Source organism: Hyaena hyaena, unplaced genomic scaffold (genome assembly GCF_003009895.1).
Source record: "Hyaena hyaena isolate Hyena2069 unplaced genomic scaffold, ASM300989v1 scaffold_29, whole genome shotgun sequence".
Taxonomy (NCBI): Eukaryota; Metazoa; Chordata; class Mammalia; order Carnivora; family Hyaenidae; genus Hyaena; species Hyaena hyaena.
Genome location: NW_024080661.1, coordinates 2429580 through 2449129, shown reverse-complemented (window position 1 = coordinate 2449129; position 19550 = coordinate 2429580). Strand labels below are relative to the sequence as shown.

The 19550-nt window shown below is 47.4% G+C and overlaps 1 protein-coding gene and 1 long non-coding RNA gene across 4 annotated transcripts in view; one reads left to right on the top strand and one right to left on the bottom strand.

The window, feature by feature from the left end:
• Positions 1-9757, top strand: part of SKAP1 (src kinase associated phosphoprotein 1) — a 280793-nt gene extending 271036 nt beyond the window's left edge. The window contains exons 12-13 of the mRNA XM_039227907.1: positions 7199-7307; positions 9352-9757. Of these exons, the coding sequence (XP_039083838.1) occupies positions 7199-7300 (102 nt within the window). The 3' untranslated portion in view covers positions 7301-7307; positions 9352-9757. The remainder of the gene's footprint in view (positions 1-7198; positions 7308-9351) is intronic.
• On the bottom strand, positions 6042-14194 carry LOC120229118. 3 transcript variants are annotated; one of them, XR_005527666.1, is made up of 5 exons: positions 13929-14194; positions 10506-10710; positions 9896-10000; positions 6913-7570; positions 6042-6230 (listed from the first exon to the last, which is right to left on the bottom strand). It is a non-coding gene; the product is annotated as an uncharacterized LOC120229118 (long non-coding RNA). The 3 variants fall into 3 exon arrangements; XR_005527665.1 differs by having other exon boundaries at positions 6042-7570; XR_005527667.1 differs by having other exon boundaries at positions 6042-7570; positions 10506-10630.
• Positions 14195-19550: the final 5356 nt, after the last annotated feature.

Sequence of the window (19550 nt, the reverse complement as noted above, 5' to 3'; positions counted from 1 at the left end):
TTGCTCCCAAAGCCATCACGTGGATTTGAATGGGAGCAATGAGAAGACAGCACAACTTTTAAGTCACAGTTAAAGGGATGGTGCCTTAGTGGTACATCTGAAAGTAATAAAACATTGTACATCTATTATATGTCAGTAATAAAAGAAAAAAGAGAGAAAGAGAGATAGTGCCTTAGAAGGAATGAGCAAGCCTGGTCAGCTTTAGAAGAAGGAACAGACTCTGCAGCTGAAAGGCTGAAGCCTAGGAAAGCCAGCATGGCAGGAACAAGGATTCTTGATTTCCTTCCACTGGATTTTGAGAAGCGGAGGCTGGGGAAAGGGTGGATGGAGATGGCCAAACTGGACCAAAGTGCAGATCCAGGCCACAGAGATCATTGTATTTTCCCCCGAGAGCACTGCTTCATCAACCGTAGAGGGTTCATAAACCCTTCGAGCATCTGACGAAAAGTTCTGGACCTCAGCCCAGGGACAAGACACATGTATACATGCACACAGCATTTTACACCAATTTCAACGGACCCAAAGACCCCTTCATGTCCATCCATGGACAGGCCAGGGGCTTCACAGACTCCAGTTTAAGAATCTGTGCCCTAGAGGATGGTGCTTTCCTTTTGTTGGAACAGCCTAGGATTCACTGAGCCTAGAAATTGAATTCTTATCCCAAGACAGGATGGTCATTCCAGGTCATGTCTGTGCTACTCCAGGGGAGCCATGGAAGAGCTTATACAAATAGGAACCAGCAGGGAGGAGAGAAATTAAAATGTAGCAATCACGAAGTAGGGGTATTTAATCTCTTTTAAGGCTTATGATAGGCGCCTGCTGGTTTCCCCCTGATATCCCCTGACACCTACTGACAGGGTATTTGCAGCACCACACAGGGACTCAGGGCCCTGTGACAGGAGGAGCGCCGAGGAGGTCCATGATAGTCTTGAAACCATAAACAGCAATAGGAAACCACTGGAGGCAGAGTCAAGCTGTGCGACGTGCCCGTGGTTGGTGGCCATACTGCTTTTTGTTTATAGAATTTGCTGTTCTTTTTATGGCAGGTTTGGTAGGGTTGGGTTTTTTTCCTTGTGGATGGAGATTAGCGGCATAAATCCTTTTATGGCAGTGTGCAATCCCCCATAAACACTTTTGATTGTTGCTGATGGTGAGCGCTGTGTCTATTTCAAGTTCACTCAATGTTCTGCTCATCTAGGCCAATAACTTCTCCAACCAGATAAGGGAGTCCAAATAACCAGCCTTTACTCTTAAGATCAAGGAGTTCAAGGAGGTGGGACAGGGTTGGGGTTGAGGGAGACGGATATTTAATCAAGCCTCGAAATATTAATGATGAGAACAAACCACACATTGTACTGTTTTTGAGTGAAAATCTCCTAAAAAGACTCTGTGATGACAAGAAGCAAGTGTCGATGTAAAGGGTTTGTTTGCTTTAAAAACAACAACAACAAGAAGGGGCGCCTGGGTGACTCCATCGGTTAAGCATCCGACTTCAGCTCAGGTCATGATCTCACGGTTCGTGGGTTCGAGCCCCACGTCGGGCTCTGTGCTGACAGCTAGCTCAGAGTCTGGAGGCTGTTTCAGATTCTGTGTCTCCCTCTCTCTCTAACCCTCCCCTGCTCATGCTGTCTCTCTCTCTCTCAGAAATAAATAAAACATTTTTAAAAAACAGCTTTTTATATTCTTATCTAAAGCATCTTCAGTTAACAATTTTGTGTAATTAACCTCTTAGCTCTACGATACATGATGTGTATAGAGTTAAGGACTGGGGAGCCTGTACAGTTCTGATTCCTTAACATTGTGGGCGTGTATCCCCACCTTGGAGGTAGAAACACTTCCACGTTGAGGATTTCGGGTCTCTCGGGAGCATCTCAGCACTTTTTCTGGGTTTTCCAAACAATCTGGGCACAAGAAGTCAAACTTTATTGAAAACGTTGATCCCAGGAATTCAGTTCTCTCTGCCATCTCAAAACTAAAATCCAAGAATCAGCAACTTAATAAAAATGCAGTAAATGAGCACCTCTACACAAGAGCAGAGTTCATTCAGAGCTGGGGTCTGCCTGGCTGAGCCAGTACTCTCTCCATTTTAATAGTTTAATAAAAATTAGCATAATTAACGAACATCTGTATGATCCAGAGTGGTGCAATTTGGCACTTGGAAACGAGGGCTTAAACATGATTGCTGTGAGTTTAATGTTGTTTTAATTCTTTTTGGCACTGTGCAGTGAAATGAATGTTTGGTGGTGATAGTTCTCGGCCGGATCTCATCTGCATTTTTCTCCCTTTGATTATGAGCAATTGTGGACTCCCCAGCAATTCATCAAAGTAGAAATTATTTTAAAATACCTCGTGGTGTTCAGACTGGGCTGGGGCAATGCATGGGGGGTGGTAGTGGAAGAGAAGGCTAGAAATTTTCCATTCATGCTTTAAACATCTCAGGCCCTGCAGCCCTTTTTGCGTCTCCAACCAAGGGATGAAATCTGGAAAAGCCAGTCAGATCCCAAGACCTGTAGGTGCCTCGATTAAGCTCCTAGGCTCCCGCAGCGGGATGCTTATGGTCTCTGAGACTGTGCCATCCTCCTTACGCTCTGCCTGCTCTTTTGTTTTGAAGGGCAAAGAGTTGATTTCACTCATTGCGGGTCTCACCACTGTGGTGGGGCTACTACATCTGCGGTCGGCATGGTCAGTGCTCCCCTCGAGCAAGAGCCCGCTGGCTGGGAGCCTGGCCTTTGCAGGTGCCCTGCTGAGGCTCATCTGCTCCCTGTTTGCACCCTCTTCGAGTTGGCAGAGAGCACCTTCCCAAGGCTCAGTCCCTACTCCTGGCATGACGGCCAAAGGCAGATGCGACGAAGCATGAGTCCAAGTCAGGAGGAGTCTTGACCTATCCCTAGGGAGGGATTGCCTGATCTGAGCCCCTCAGGTGATGAAGATGACACCATATGGCGGGTGGAAGACCACACTTCACACATGTTTCAGAAAGTTGACTTTGATCAGAAGACTGTCAAACAATGTTGTGCCCACCCTCTGCCTGTGAGGAGGGGTTTATGGGTAACTGTGCAAGAGGAAGGCAGAGTACATGTTCCCTTTCACAGCAAGGCTTTATGGGAATGGTGTTCCAGCAACACACTAAACAAAAGGCAACACTACAAGAAAAGTTAAGGCGGAAACTGCCCTAACTTCAGTGTTGGAAAATGGACAATAACATAATTTGTACGGAGAGGAGCTTAAATCGTCCCAACAGGCAGAGGCCAAGGAGCTCTGGGTAATTTCCCACAAGGCAGTGCAGATGGTAGGGAGAAGCTGGCCTGAGGGACGGAAGGAATGAGAAGGCATGGGGAGATGGCGTACTGGGTAGTAGATACATTCATTTATTTAAGACTGGCTTTCAGGGGCGCCTGGGTGGCTCAATTGGTTGAGTGTCCGACTTCAGCTCAGGTCATGATCTCGTGGTCTGTGAGTCTGAGCCCTACATCGGGCTCTGTGGTGACAGCTGGGAGCCTGGAGCCTGCTTCAGATTCTGTGTCTCCCTCTCTCTCTCTGCTTCTCCCCTGCTTGTATTCTGTCTCTCTGTGTGTGTCTGTGTGTCTCTCTGTCTCTCTCTCTCTCTCAAAAACAAATAAACATTAAAAAAAATTTTTTTAAAAACTAGTTTTCAAAAGCCAATTCCCTGTTCTTTGTAGGATCAACTCAGTCTCACTCATTATGGCATCTGAGACTCTCTTCATGGTATTTAGGGAGCCACTGGGGGAAAGTGTCTCCAAAGGCAGCTGCTCTCTTCCTGCCACAACCAGTTTAATCACCAGGGGAATATCTCGGAGTTAGTTGTAACTAAATCTGCTCAACTGAATAAATCCCACTGCTCCCTTCCTTTCTTCATAACCTCATTTAACAAGTATTTTTTGGCCCCATTCTGTGCCAGGTACCATGCTGAGTACAGGGAGTGGAACAGCAAACAAAACCAACAAGGTCTCAGCTCTCACAGAACTTTCCCCTTAGTGAGTGGCACTGAGTCAAAGGCAGGCAGATACAAGGCAGTGAGATGAACTCATTTCCAGGGAAGCACAGGGCACAATACTGTGGACCACATTGCTGGGGCCCCCACACAGAGAGTGGCAAAGAGAGGCTCCGAGAGAGTCTAGAGACACCCAGGAATTGAGATCTGAAGGCTGCTTAGGAGGGAGGAGGGAAGTAGAAGCTAAAGAGACTGAGGACAGGCTTCAAGGTAAGAGAGCCTGTGACCCATGGGAATAGCTGAGCCAAAGTCTGTTTTACTAAGGGTCCACTAGATTTAGGGGGTGCACGTCAATGCTGAGCAGTCAACGGGAGAGACCAGGTCATGCACAGCCTCAGCTTCGTCCACTCTTGTTAAGACATTGACGGAAGGCAGTGGGGAGCCACTTAAAGGTTTCAACAGAGCAGTGATATTATCAGTGTGCACTAAAAGGAGTCTGGCTGCAGAATGAAGACAAGATTGGAGGGACAAGAATGGAGGTACAGAAACCATTGTGGGGGTCATTTCTGTAGTCCTCAAGAGAGATGACAATGACAAGAATAGGGTATCAGCAATGGGAATGGAGAGAAGTGCATGGATTCCGGTAATGCTCTGAAAAGAATCTACAGAACTCAAGGACTGACTGGAAGAGGAGGGTGAAATTGGAAATGACTCTTGGGTTTCTGGCTTGATTAACTGAGTGCATGGTGCTACCTCTCACTAAGATGGAGAACACAGGAGGTAAAGATAGTTTGGGAGTGGGAATGGAGATACAGGCAGGATGATGGAACAACTTTACGATACATTGAGTTTGAGTAGCTTAATATATGCACTTGTGTATTAGGTGCATATGATCCAACACTTAGATCCGGGCTGGGGCTGTGGTTGTGAGTCATTTACATGGCGGCTGAAGCATGGACGTATATAAGGTTGCTCAGGGAAAGTGCAGTAAGTCAGAAGAGGGCCAGGATGAACACTGGCAACAACCATACTAAAAGGAAGGGTAGAGAAAGATGCAAAGGAGAATGAGAAGAAGCAACAAAGGAGGTAAGAAAGAAGCCAGGAGAGTGTAATTATCATAGAAACTAAGAGAAGAAAATGCCTCAATAAGGGTCCATAGTGCCAGTACTGCTGAAAGATCAAGTAAATTAAAGACTGAGAAGTACCATCCAGTCTGAGCAATAAGAAGATTATAGGAGACCTTGGGGAAAATGTATACGTGGTGTGATAAAAACAGAAGCCTGAGTAGAGTGGCTTAAAGATTGAATAGAAAGCAAGAACTTGGGGTAGACAGTGAAGTAAAGTCTTTTCAGTAAGTGTGACTGTGAATTAGCGGTTAGCATAGACTAGTAGAAATGGGAAGTAGATGGGGCACCTGGGTGGCTCAGTCAGCTAAGCGTCCGACTTCAGCGCAGGTCATGATCTCACAGTTCGTGGGTTCCAGCTGTGCTGACAGCTCAGAGCCTGGAGTTTGCTTCAGATTTTGTGTCTCCCCCTCTCTGTGCCCCTCCCCTGCTCACACTCTGTGTCTCTCTCTATCTCAAAAATAAATTAACATTAAAAAAATTTTTTTAAATAAATGGGAAGTAGACCTGTGGTGGGAACTATTTAATAAGTGTTTGCAAATGGGGCCTGGGTGGCTCAGTCGATTGGGCATCTGAGTCTTGATTTCAGCTCAGGTCATGATCTCATGGCTTGTGAGTTCAGGCCCCACATGGGGTTCTTGCTAACAGCACAGAACCTACTTGGAATTCTCTGTCTCCCACTCTCTTGGCCCCTCCCTCTCGCACTCTCGCTCTCTCTCAAAAATAAATAAATAAATTTTTTTAAAGATACAGAAAATTCTGCTTTTAAAAAAATTAAAAAGTAAGTTTTTTTAAAGATAAAAGAAACTTGAACACATTTCATGCTGATGGAAGGAGCCATTTACATTAGAGGCTGAGGTCAGACTCCACAGAAACTCATCTCTGAGAAATAGAGGAAGTGGAAGGGTTACAGACACACGTAGTGAGGAATAGTCTTAAACCAAAGTACACATGGGGAGAGAGAGTCTTAAACCAGAGGAGGGACACTTCCTCCACTTTAATGGGAAAGATGGGTGGTTGTCCGTACAGATTAGTTCCTCTTTTGGTGGCTGGAGGTTGACACATATGATAGGTTCTCTTTCCTTTCTGAAGGTGGAAAAGAGGTCATCTGCCGAGAAGGAGGGGGGAGGCAGGGTTGGAGGTGGGGAGATACTCTATCAAAAAAGAAACAGAAAGATACCCAGTTATCATGAAATTTTCTTGTGTCACCAACCCGGTTTTCTTTCTTTCTTTTCTTTTTCTTTTTTTTTTTTCCTAGTAGAATTCAACAGCCAGGTGTGCAAAAAAAGCAGACAGGCAGCTTCATGGTACCCCAAAGCCAGCTGAACCAAAATACATATTTCCTATAGTATTCCTAAATTTTACTTCCATCAAAAGAAAGACTATTTTCTGGTGCTTTCAGAAGTACTCCCATAATGTTTAACATCCACTGTGCTTTTGGAAAAGCTCTTCTGTATCCGAGGTGCTCCACTCCCAACCCTGTAACCACCCCTTCTTTTAAGCCCTCTCATTCTCTCTTATTTGCCCCTCTCTGGGGCCCTTATGTCCTACCTGTCATTACTAATATACCTGTCAACCTCCCACCTCTTCCCGGGGAAGAATCTAATGTTTAGAGCACCTCCTATGTATCAGATTATTATACTCCCACAACATAGGGGAGAGATATTATCCCTGCTCTTACAGAAAAGGAAGCTAAAGCTAGGAGAACATAAGGTCACACGGCTGTGAAATGACCAAGTGGGGATTAGATCCCAGTCTGTCTGACTCCAAAGCCCATTACTCTATATGCTCTCAGCTCCTGGGGAGGAAGCAACACTCTGATCCATCATTACATACCTCATGGGAACTCAAACAGCACTTTGCTTGGTAAATATTATTGATTTGAACTGTGACCTGATTCCCTGAATATCTTTAGTGCTCTGGCATTTCGGACGTGCCCGACTTTCTCAGAAGTAGCCGATCCACTCTGCTTCGTAAAAGACATGCTCTTTACAATGCAATGGCATCACCTATACTAGGTTTACACTGTTGAATGTAAACATATTGTCCCATGCGATCACTGTAAAAGATGAACAGAAGTGTGACCGAATTCCAGCTGAAACCATCCTTTTTCCTGTTTCAGGAGTATAACATGTATGGCTGGTGGGTAGGAGAGCTGAACAGCCTCATTGGGATTGTTCCAAAGGAGTATCTCACCACTGCGTTTGAGATGGAAGAAAGATGAAGCCCAGGTATCAGAACTATTGCCAGTCTGTTGGCCATGCTGTCCTCTCTCTGTGAAGAATAAGAGTTGCCAGTGAAGTGGCTTTTCTTTATGATTTAATTAGCATAGAAATTTAATTTTTCTCTTCTGCAAAAATCTGAAGGTAAATGATCCAAGGTATCAGGTCCCCAGAGATCTTCTCTTTTGGCTCCACTTGTGTGTGGCCAGCATTCTAAAGCTTACCTCGTGGCCCAAGATGAATGCCGCAGCTCCAGCTGTCATGTCTGTACCCTGCCCGGCAGGAAAGATCAAATGAAAGAAGGACACACCTACTTGTCTTAAGGACATTTCACAGATGTTGCACCCACCACTGCTTACATTCCATTGGCCAGAAGTTGGACAGATATTATTCTACTTATTCTAGGTAGAACCTGTGTCCAGCTTAAAAGTGAAGAGGGGAGAGAATTCGTTAATACATGAAGAAGGGAAAATGCATATTGGGAACAACTAGGAATTTCTGCCACAAGAGTGGGTCTGGGTTTCTTTATCCCCTGTTCCTCAATCCAGAGCACCATTTCCTCCAAATGCCCATGTATTACGGTATGACTGGCCAAGACTAGGGCTCCAGTATGAGGATTCCCATGAAACATAATCAAATTTGCTTCTAGGTAATAAAGAACATGGCTTGTGTTTTATGAGCAACAACCACATCATCTTTAAAACTGTGGAGTGAGTGCTTGCTTTGGGCGGGGTAGCAATAGGGGTTGCTTTGGAACTTCGAGGTTTTTGTTTAGAATTAGGATATTGCTGGAGGGTACCCAAGGCTAGCATGGTGTCGCGAGCTCCATCTTCCGGCCTGAAATGAGAGCAACCTGTATTACTGGGGCTGAAGGATGAGTTGTGCGACAGTGACACAAACTGTCCTTGGAATCTTCCAGACCAGGGCCCACTCTAGTGTGCAGCAGCTGCTGCGTGGATTCATTGAGGGAGATACATAAGTATAGATCTTACTCTCTGATGCCCTTGTACAACGTAAAGCACTAGCTCAGGCCTGTCGTTCAAGGTTTGACTTTATGACTTTCCTGATGAGGACTTTATTTCCTGGCCATGAATGCAGAAAGGTTGGGATTTTTCTGTCAAATCTAAACAGATTCACTCTACTTTGCTATGTCATTTACTTAATGACACAGTTGTTTATCTCCTCATTCTCTCTAATCCAACAATTCTACATCTAGGAGTTAATCCTATTGCTGCACCTGCACACGTACAAAAGGATATACACCTGGCACCCGGCTGGCTCAGTCGGTAGAGCATATGACTCTTGATCTTGGGGTTGTGAGTTCAAGCCCCATGTTGGGTGTAGAGGTTACTTTTTATTTATTTATTTTTTTAATGTTTATTCATTTTTTGAGAGAGAGAGATGGAGACAGAGTGTGAGTGGGGGAGGGGCAGAAAGGGGGAAACAGAATCCAAAGCAGGCTCCAGGCTCCAAGCTGTCAGCACAGAGTCCCCCCACCCCCCGCACGGAGCTCAAATCCACAAACTGTGAGATCATGACCTGAGCTGAAGTTACACACTTAACCGACTGAGCCACCCAGGTGCCCCTAGAGATTACTTTTTTAAAACCGCCCGGGGAGTGTCCAGTTGCCTCTGGGTGTAGAAGATATCTCTGGAAGGACAGAGGGGCGCCTGGGTGGCTTAGTCGGTTAAGCGTCCGACTCTTGCTTAGGTCATGATCTCACGGTTCGTGGGTTCGAGCCCCGCGTCGGGCTCTGTGCTGACTGCCAGCTCTGAGCCTGGAGCCTGTTTCAGTCTGTGACTCCCTCTCTCTCTGACCCTCCCCTGCTCATGCTGTCTCTCTCTCTCTTTCCTAGAAATAAATAAAACATTTTAAAAAATTTAAAACAAAAAGATATCTCTGGAAGGACAGAGACAATAACCCTGGTTGCCTAAAAAGACAGAGAAAGCGCATGAGTGTGAGGGTAGGAGGGGGACACCGTTTACTTTGTACCCTTTTATGCCGTCTTTATTTTGCATCATAAAAGCAAATTTATGTATTTTTCCTCCTTTAGGACACATAGCCTTGTCTCTGTCCTGCCTTTTTGAAGAGACTGATCATCAAGAGTTCCTATTCCCTCCCCCAGCCGCCCCACCAACACCATGGACTGTTCTCTTTACTGAACGGACCCAAGCCTCGGTCCCAAGCCTCGGACACCTTGCAGTAACTGAAAACCGCCAGTAAGATGAGTAGGAAGAGGCACAGTCAGCAGATCGGTTACAAAACCTGCCCTGTCATAGCTTCGCCCACCTTTACTTTTCTTTTTCATCCCGCCTTTAAACATGTCCCCACATCCACACCTGCCTTCTCCACAGGCTTGTCACAAAGGTGAGAGAAAAGGAAGCCTTTGGACAAGGAAGTTGCTAGTTGTTTCGGCTGACTTGAAAAGCGCAAATAAACTTCATATTTGGTTCTTTGCAGTGCATGATAGTGTCAGGTTTTCTTTTTGCAGCGGTATCAAAAATGCTGGTTCCGGGCACTCTTGTCACCTCCAAACAAAGAAGAAGATAGCCAGAGAGAAAACACAAACTCAGGCAGAGAAGGAGAGTTGCAGTTACCTTTCGGGCAGAATCCTCTCTGGAACCCGGGCCTGCCTGCTTTCTGGGTGGCTTCTCAGACTTCTTCTGGCTGCATACTTGGTTATTTTTCCTTACGTGCTGACTCTGAAATGAGACAGAGTTAGAAGCAAGTCCTTGGAGTCAGCACATTGGAGAGCTCCTTTTCGGGCCCCTGGTGAGCAACCACACAGTGTCTTGCATTACAAGTCCCAGATAAGGACCAAGGAAGTGCTTTGAGGAAGTCCTGTGTGTATACAGCCCCGTTCCTTTCCCTGCTGTCTGTACCTAGTACAGGTTATCTGTGTCTTGAAGAGGCGGCAAAGCAAGGTGGTTAAGAACATGAGAATAAACCCCAGTTCCCCATTTACTACATATGTTCTCTCAAGCAACTTGCTAGACATTTTATGCCTCAATTTCCCCACCTTAGAATCTAGTGGGGACTCCATTTCAGTGGGTCACTAGGAAAATTAGAGTCAGCATGTGTAGCGTACTTGGAACAATGCCTGGCATGTAGTAAACGGCTCAGTAAAGGCTTAGGTATTGTTATGGCCAGACTCACTGTGCAAGAAATTTTGGGCAAGGTACAACTGAGCGGCTGTAGAAATGTTACCTCTGAAACTGCCTGTTCAGAGCAGTCCCGAGCAGTCCTGGATTGGCAGTAGCCCTCCTCACCCCTGCGACAACCGTATTCTAGACCTGCGGTGAGATGCCCATTTCACACCACCGAGAGAGAAGCTGGAGAGCAAACGGGGATGCTGTCAGTGTTTCCCAAGTTCCTCAGAACATTTTCTGCCAGCCATTCAGTTCCAGATTTCCTGACCCGGGAATTAAAAAAAAAAAAAAAGGACACTTTTTGTGTATGTGATGGATAAAGAGGTAAGAAAGGGCGACAATTGAGGCGTGGGAGAAAAAACAAAAAAGAGAAAGGGAGCTAAAAGGCAATACAGAGCTGTTGATAGCGTGCCCTCCACTTTACACAGGGCGCTAAAGGAGACGGAACCACTAGGTGGCAGCAGAGGAGCAGATGAACCAAACACAACCAATTGCCTCCTGTTTCAGGAAGCTTTGCACCAATCCCAACACAGGTAAACACAATGGGCATTGTTCTGAAGTGTTTAAGGGAGGAAGCAAACAGAAACCCCTCTATGCCCCCAGAGTGTTCCCTCCCTTAAAGAAACCCCCAGGGACCCAAGGCTGGAAGGCTGGTGGCTAAGAGGAGAGCATTCCGTTGTGCCCCAGCTCTGTGACTGAGAGACACCAGAAAAGGGGAGACCAGAAGAGGAAGAGCAGGTATCTGGGGCAGGGTCAGAAGAAGGATGAAAAAGGAGGAAGGTCAAGATAACTTCACCACTCTGCCCAGTTCAGGGATCTCTCTGTATCATGGTCATTGGCGTTTAAAACAAAATCCCCTTAGTGCAATAGTGTCTTCTATGCCTGGGGGCCGGAAGAAACAACCATGTGCCCTACTGTGAAGGTCTTCTGCACCTCCATCAACTGCACGGTGGGCGCCACACTCAGACCTCTGACCCTTCTAGCTGTAAAACTCAGCAGAAAGGGAAATTGGACTGGCCCTCAAAGATATGAACAAATGGACTAATCAGGAATTTGGTCCATAGCCATCTGGCGACCTCCGATATTGCTACAGGAAAGGATAGAGGAAGTCCGATGGGTTGAAGACTATCTACAGGTTGAAGAACATTCTCTTTTAGGGGAAAGTTCTGAAGGAGACCTTTTGGAAGCAGTGGATTCCTAGTTTGTCTGAAGCTAGACCACACCCACCCAAACTGCTCCCACTCAATTTGACAGCCACTATGTTAACCAACAGCCTCAGAAAGCAACTGGCTAATCAGATTACCACTTCTCTGGCTCCGCTAACCAAATCCTCACCTTACTGCCTGTGACTAACTGGATAACTGGGGCATTAGACCACTTATCTAACCACATTATATGTAGGGTGGCTCCTTGATTTCCACTAATTGCTCTGGCACGGGGAAATAGGAGAGGGAGGCTCTTTTCCTTCCCTGATTTTACGTAAAGGAAGGAAAAGAAGAAAGGAAAGATCCTAAATTTAAGAAGCAAATGTATATCTGCCTTTTACAGATAAATAATAACTAACCAAGGACGTCTAACATCCGAGAACTAACTTTGTGTCATCCACTGGATAATCTGACCTGGGACTGGCACCATTTGGCCTGCATTGTCCAAGCTGCTATCAGAGAATCCTAAACGCTCTGAAAGCAACCTTTCAGCTACATTTCACTAAAAATATTTTTTTCCTAGTGTGTTTTCTCTGTCATCTCTGTATAGCAAAATAGCAGAGATATTGTTTTGGACCACCTCCGTATTAAATTTTCTCATACTATTGTCTCTTGTAGAAATCTGTATTTATTTATTTTTAATTTTTCTTCTTTTTTTAATGTTTTATTTATTTCTGAGAGAGAGGCAGTGTGAGTGGGGGGGGGTCAGAGAGAGAGGGAGACACAGAATCTGAAGTAGGCTCCAGGCTCTGAGCTAACTGTCAGCACAAGAGCCCGGCACGAGTCTCAAACCCACAATCCAGGAGATCATGACCTGAGCCGAAGTCGGACGCTTAACTGACCAAGCCATCCAGGCGCCCCGTAGAAATCTGTATTTAATTCAAAACCCATACACTTGTTCCTCTGGCAAAAAAAAAAAAAAAAAAGTGGGAAAGAGACAGTAATTCCTCTCGCATCTCACTTCCTAAACCAGACAGTCTGATTCCATTTGAAGTGAGCGCAGTGGCAAAAGCTGGACCTGATGAGATGCACCCCCTCCCATTCGAGACAGATACTGGATCTCAACATAGCATATGAGGAACTGCCTAGATTTCAAGTTATCGCTCGCTTCTTTTTTTTAGCTTGCTCAGTTGTACCGCCTCATTTGCCATCGGTCTCTGCAAGTGGCAAAGCTAAGGATCTGAAAGGTGTTGACTTGGACAAAAATCATACAGAATCTTCCCGGGAAGGAGCAAATGCAATGAACAACCCTGGAAATTCTCAGTCTGCTGCTTTGCTTGTTGAATCACCCGAGCCCGGCTGCAGTTAGACACCTCCAGTGACACATTTTCAGAGTCTACGTTTCATGCCAGTCACTTGCATCACAATAAAGCAGCGGTTCCGTGCAGAGCAAGATCACGCATGTGCAGGGGGAAATCGGCGGGGGGGGGGAGATGTTCCTGCCTTGAAAAACCAGTCTGAGAGAGATGGAGTTCAAGAGAATCAAGAAAGAAAAAAAAAATGAAAGAAACCCAAGTATGTTTTTTTTTCATATAAGAACAAAACTCTCTCAGATGTCAAGGTCAGAGGTGCTTTCATCTCTGGCCAAAGAGAAGCCCTCCCCACAGGTCTCGCCACAGAGAGTGGTTCTGGAAGGATAAATCTTACGTGCCATTGATTTGCTAATTCCTGGAACACCAGCCAAATCTGTGGAGCTGATTTAGAAAAAGCAGCCGTCTACACAGAGGATTATCCCTGCTACACAGCCCAGTGACTCAGACTCATTTTCTAGTTTGTGGATTACCATAGTCCCTTGCTCCTCCCCCTTCCCTCCTGCCCAGCTATTTCAGTTCCCTTTAGAATTTACAGAGATTGGTAGGGAGTTTGAAATTTAGCAACTCAAAAGAGATTTTTCTTCTTCGAGGGATTTGAAGTGTTCTCCATATTTCCCTATCAAAAACTAACCGTTTTGGTGAGCGGGTTTTGTTGTTATTAGCGACTTGATGACCATTCTTTTGCGACTCTATAGGATTCAATTAGCAATATATTTTAAGCTGTAGCCCATTTTGTACGAAAATCGTTTATAAATGTAATGCCTCCCCCTCCCCCAAAAAACTATTGTATTAGAGGAAGCTGAACTAGAAGTAACAGGGTGACCATATAACTTATTTCCCAAACAGAGGTTGTTTTGAGACAAAAGGGGAGTCACTGACCATTGATCATGTGGCCAAGACCACAGGTGTAAATCAGGATGAGAGGTCCCCCTAAAAATCAGGCAAAATGGGGCATCCAGTCACCTGGGGAGGGAGGGAGTGGACAGTAGATAGAGATTATCTGGCTCTCCGGATACGACACTTGGGAACATTCCTTCTAATGAACTCCTCCCCTGCCAGCCTGGTTCCTTGGCAAACTCTGCCAACTAGGCTTTCTTTTCCTGATGCCTGGGCTGCTCTGAGGGGCCTGGTATGTCTGGCCTCGAGCTGCTCCTGGGGCTGGCCGGCTGTCGGCCGCCGTGTGTGTTCCAGTCGGTCACGGGGCCCCATTGCGGCCGGCCACCCCTCCACCTGGCAAGGCGCCACGAAGGAAGCACGTTTGTAGCCCTGGGCAACGGTGTGCCACTCCCTTGCCTCCTGTGATGGGAGCGAGTTCCAAGAGGCTTCTAGTGCTGGTCCTCAAAGGGGGCATCTGGCTCTACTGCAGACAATCTTAACCTGATGGTGAGCAGCTGGCCCTCTTTTATCCCCTCGTCAGATCACGGAACAGAAAACAGGCTGCAGACACTTCCCTCTTACCTGCGATCGGTCAGACACTCCAGCCTTGCTCCGCCTTGAACCCACCAGGCGGCACATGCACACCACCCACCTGTACTGGATGCCTCCCGTGGGTCGGCACCCCGCTGGGCCTGTCACTGACATACCTCACCTCTGGGAAAGCGCCTGGCGTCTGGAGATTTTACATCATTTCTTTGACATCTCTAGGGCTGGGGGGGGGGGGGGGGGGGTGGGCAGAACTTGGAGCTTCCTACTTCATCTGTTAGTGCGGGATTCTTAACCTGGCACTATTGACACTTGGGGCCAGGTGATTTCATGTTGCGGGGGGCACTGTAGGATGTTCAGCAGCATCCCCGCTCTCCACCTACTAGATGCCGGCAGTACTCCTCCCACTTCCCCCACTCCCCACAGTTTTGACCCCCAAAACTGTCTCCAGACAGTGCCAAATGTTCCCTGGGAACAAAATCACCCCTGGCTGAAAACCATAGTCTTGGGACATGGGTGCGCTTAGGGCCAAGCACAGAGGAACGGTCCTACTTTCTAGCAGTGTGTGCTTTGGCCACTGGATTATAGTGATAGAAGTTTATGGCTAGGTTGGGAAGGCCTAGGGGGAAAATGCCAAGAATTCCTCAGGATCTAAGAACCAGCAGGCCAACCCCTCTGCTCCTTGGAGATCGGCTTGCCTGGCTGCTGCAGGTTTGCACTACAAAAATGTTTGCAAATGACTGAGCCTGTAATTGCTGATTTAGAGAGCTGCGTGCCAGTCTCTCACATCTTGAGCTCTGTGGTTGTGGTCCTTGCTCCCCCTTCCCATTGCAGAAATCTACAAGGGGAGCCCTGATCAGGACTCTTGATCAGGATTGATCAGGACAGAGTGAGATGCCGTGTACGCAAGAAACCAGGTTCACCCAAACACAGCCCGAGGGCAGGTGCAGCCCAAGGGGAGCACAGGTTCCCTGCGCTTTGTACTGGGTAGCGCTGGGCGGTCCTCAGGCAGAAGTGGGGAGTGTCAGGGCACCTGTCATCTTCCAGTGGGGCGATTACCCTTCCTGGTCTTTCACGTTAGTTTTCACGGGGAAGTTTTCTCATGCAAAACAACTCCTAAGAGCTCTGTCAAGAACTAAATAAATAAATAGAATGCAACCCAAACCCACTACTCTCTCCGGAGGCCAAGACAGGACAAGGGGTCTACTGCCTTTGTTGGTTTTGCCAGCACGGGCCAGACAGCAAGGCCATCGCCGGCCCTGGTGCCAGCCAGAGCCCCGTCGATGCTGCCTCCCTTGGGCTCTGAATCCGAGGCACCTGGAAGGGTTATTAGCAGGATTGGAACTCATCCCTCTGCTGGGACCGGATCATAATTACAGTAATTTTCTAACAGAGCTGGGCAGTAGGACTGTTTAATCAGCATCGACTCCCTTGTGCCCCAGCCCTCATCACTCAAGGAGAGGAGTGGGATGGCTCTTAAAGAGACAGTGCCCGCCTTTCAGCACTTTGAACAGATGTGCCCTAATTGGTAGAATATATCTAAGTCTCGTAGCTTATAGCAGGCAGGTTGCATTGCCTTCAACAAACCGCCCTGGGCTCTCACTTTTCTGGGCCTTCTGCTCAAGGGACTTGGGTCAGGCTGCTCGTGGGCCTGGCTTCCCACACCAGCTTAGCCACCAGGGGAAGTCCGCACACAGGGCTAGAGCACTTATGGAAGGATCTAAACTAGCTGGCCCTTGGTCAGAAGGAAAAGGTGCTTGGCAGAAGGACGGAAGGAGGGATGTAAGAGCCATAGATTAAGAAATTTTGGCAGGGGGCTTCCCATAATCCAAAGATTACAGAAGCGTCTCATGTTCCTGCCCTTCCAGGGGGAAAAAAACTTAAAGACTTTCAGGTAGTTTCTTAATTCTCACACTCTGGATTTCCCATGTCTCCCTACTTATTACTCCTGCCCCTTTTACTGCTGTGGAAATGCTCCCTTGTTTTTCTCCTCCTTTGCTGTTGGAGGTGGACCAGGTCTCCCCTGAATGGAAGGGAGTAAAATTATTCACTTTGCTCATGGAGTCAGGAGCATTGTCTTCTAAAAAGTGTTATCCTTTGGAGCATAAACTGTCCATTGTTTATTAGATCTTGAGATCTGAGGTTCCAGCTTTCAGCTCCAAATCTAGCCATTTCTAAAGTGGAACTGATTTTTCCCAAGAAGTTATTTCTCTAATAATATGCTAGTAGTGGCTCCTGCTGACCTGTTGGTAAGTCAAATGCATACTTGGTCTTGGTAGCAGTTCCTCAAAGAGCTGTGCAGAGAAAAGAGCTAGGGCAGGGAGTAAATGAGAAGAGGTGAGTGGGGGACCCCCAAAGTGGGGTGGGCACACCATCAGGGAAGGTAGAGTTGGGTGAGAATAGGAAACGGGGGGGGGGACGCTCATCCACAATTCAAAGAAAGGTTACTTTGAGCCAGGTGACATGCCCTCTGCAGACTGAGTCCTGCCCAGGAAGGTGGCTTAGGATCTGTGGCCAGGCGGGACTGCGGAAGTCACTGTCCCGCACCACACTGGTTATCTGCTTGGCTTCAGCAGCGTCTCCGCTGGCTGCTCATGCAGAAATCTGCAGACACCGCCCAGTCCCTGACTGAATGGCCTCCTGTGGTCTCCGTGAGGCGGGCCAGGTACCGGTCTGTTTCCATTTCTCGCTTCAACCCCATTTCACATCCTCCTGGCCCCCTGTCCTCCCCACCCCTAAGCTGTTGAGAACATACAGCAAGAGCTGAGGCATATAAACAAATTCACAGACGTGCAGCTAACTTATTGTCCCATCAGACTCTTAGAGTCATGATGACCTTCCAAGCTAAGCCACCAGAGGCGTCTAGGACTTGGTGGTGTGGATCTAAGGCCTCAGCAGTCAGAAAACCGAGGACTGCAGAGGAGCTCTGACTTCTGAGAACAACTCCGGAAAGCTGTGCAAGTGGACTTGGACATTTTTTCTTTTACTCTGAGTAGTAGTGGGTTTATTTTAGTTCAAACACCTGGTCTCCCAGAGCTTGGAAAGAACTCTCACATGAATGTACTCTCCCACCACCTAACCATATGCTTTTTAGGGGCAGCTGGCTGGCTCAATTGGTAGAGCATATGACTCTTGATCTTAGGGTTGTGAGTTTGAGCCACATGTCAGGAGTAGAGTTTACTTTTTTTCTTTTTAAATGTTTTTATTTATTTCTGAGAGAGAGAGAGTGAGTGAGCAGGGGAGGGTCAGAGAGAGAGGGAGATACAGAACCTGAAGCAGTCTCCAGACTCTGAGCTAGCTGTCAGCACAAAGCCCGACACGGGGCTCAAATCCACGAACCGTGAAATCATGATCTGAGCCGAAGTTGGACACTTTAACCGACTGAGCCACCAAGGCGCCCCTACTTTTAAAATAAATAAAAAATTTTAAATAAAAAAATAACATGCTTTAAAAAATTTTGTTTTCTTTAAGTAAGCTGTACACCTAACAGGAGGCTTGAACTCATGACCCCGAGGACAAGTTACATGCTCTTCTAGGCCAGCCAGCCACCCCATAAAAACATGCTTTTTAAAAACCATGCTCAGGTCAGTTTAGTTTCCTCAGCTAGAAAATGAGTACAGTAGTTGCCCTGCCTTCCTTACTGGACATTGAGGTCAAGTAAAATGATGCAAAGGAGACTTATTTTCATACAAGAAAACCTACCTCCTCCTACCTACACACACACCTACGCACACACCTACACACACACGTTCCAGCAGCCGGACTTGGGCCCCACACACACACACACACACACACACACCTTCCAGCAACTGGACTTGGGACACACACGGACACACACACACACACACACACACACACACACCTTCCAGCAACCGGACACACACACACCTTCCAGCAACCGGACTTGGGACACACACACACACACCTTCCAGCAACCAGACTTGGGCCGCTGCACGGGGCACCAAACCAGCCTTGAATCTAAATTTGAACACAAAATACTTAAGTTCGACAAAAGCTGAGGGATTACAGCTGGGCCAGCCCCTCTCCCCAGGGCTCTCCCTCCTCCCTACTGAGCTCACCAGACGCGGTGGCCGGCCCTTAGCACACACAGGAACAGAGTAAGACGTGAGAGGCAAATGGATGGAGAGGAAAGTTCAGTTTTGCAGTTTTCCTGGTAACTCCAGGCCTGCAACAGAAAATCTCTCCCCCCCACCATCCCTGCTTAGGACATCTCCTCCCGTGGCGTACACTCAACTGTGCGCAAGACGGTGAGGGGATGGCGTCTGGCCTTGGATTAACTGAGCTGCTGTTGTACGCACCGCTGGTAATGGATCATTAAAAAAGCCGGGAGTCAGAAAAATCGCATCCATGTCTTTGAATGGCTCCTGCTGTCCCAGCAGCCCACCCTGCTGGCGGAACTAGCTGCTGAGCACCAACTCCGGGAAGAAAAGGAGCGAACAGAAGAAGGCCAACCCAGCTTGCTGTTTTTTGGCTGAGTAGGGAATTGACACAGACCACCTCCGGCTCCTGTCTGGAAGTTTCGAGATCAGAGAGCTTCAGGCACAGCTGGGTTCACAGCTGCACCATTTGGAGCATTGGACTCATTAATATTCATGAGTCATCCCCACCAATCGGCAGAGCGGATGCCATTAGCTTAGCATCTGTCGGGTTTTTGTGAGGGTTGTGTATGGAGTTTTTTTCCCCTTTTAAATGAACTTCTTTTGACATTTTGGATTTGCCTCTGTAGGTTTTCTATCCTCGCCTTGCTCTGCTGCATCATATAAAGGAGAGGCCCAGGGGAGGCGGGCAGCAAAGAGGGATGGGTCCCAGCCAGGGCCCTGCATCTGCCTGTTGACAAACTTTATTTCTCTTTCAGCACCTGGCACGTCAGACAGGCTGCGAGGATGGAAGCGGCAGCAGGTAAATTATACCTAACGAGGCTCATGCCCACAAGTGCGAGGAGAGCGGGACCCCGGCCTCCAGAAGACGGCCCTTCCTCCAGCGGTGGCCTGGAGCCGCACACACGGTGCCGGGGAGCTGCGGCCCCCGGCTCTGAGCCGTTATTTCCACGCTGATAAATTCATGATTTATGAAAGTAACTACCGCCAGCCCTCACTCCCTCCTCCTCGGCTACAGCTTGTTAGACACGAATGGCAACAACAG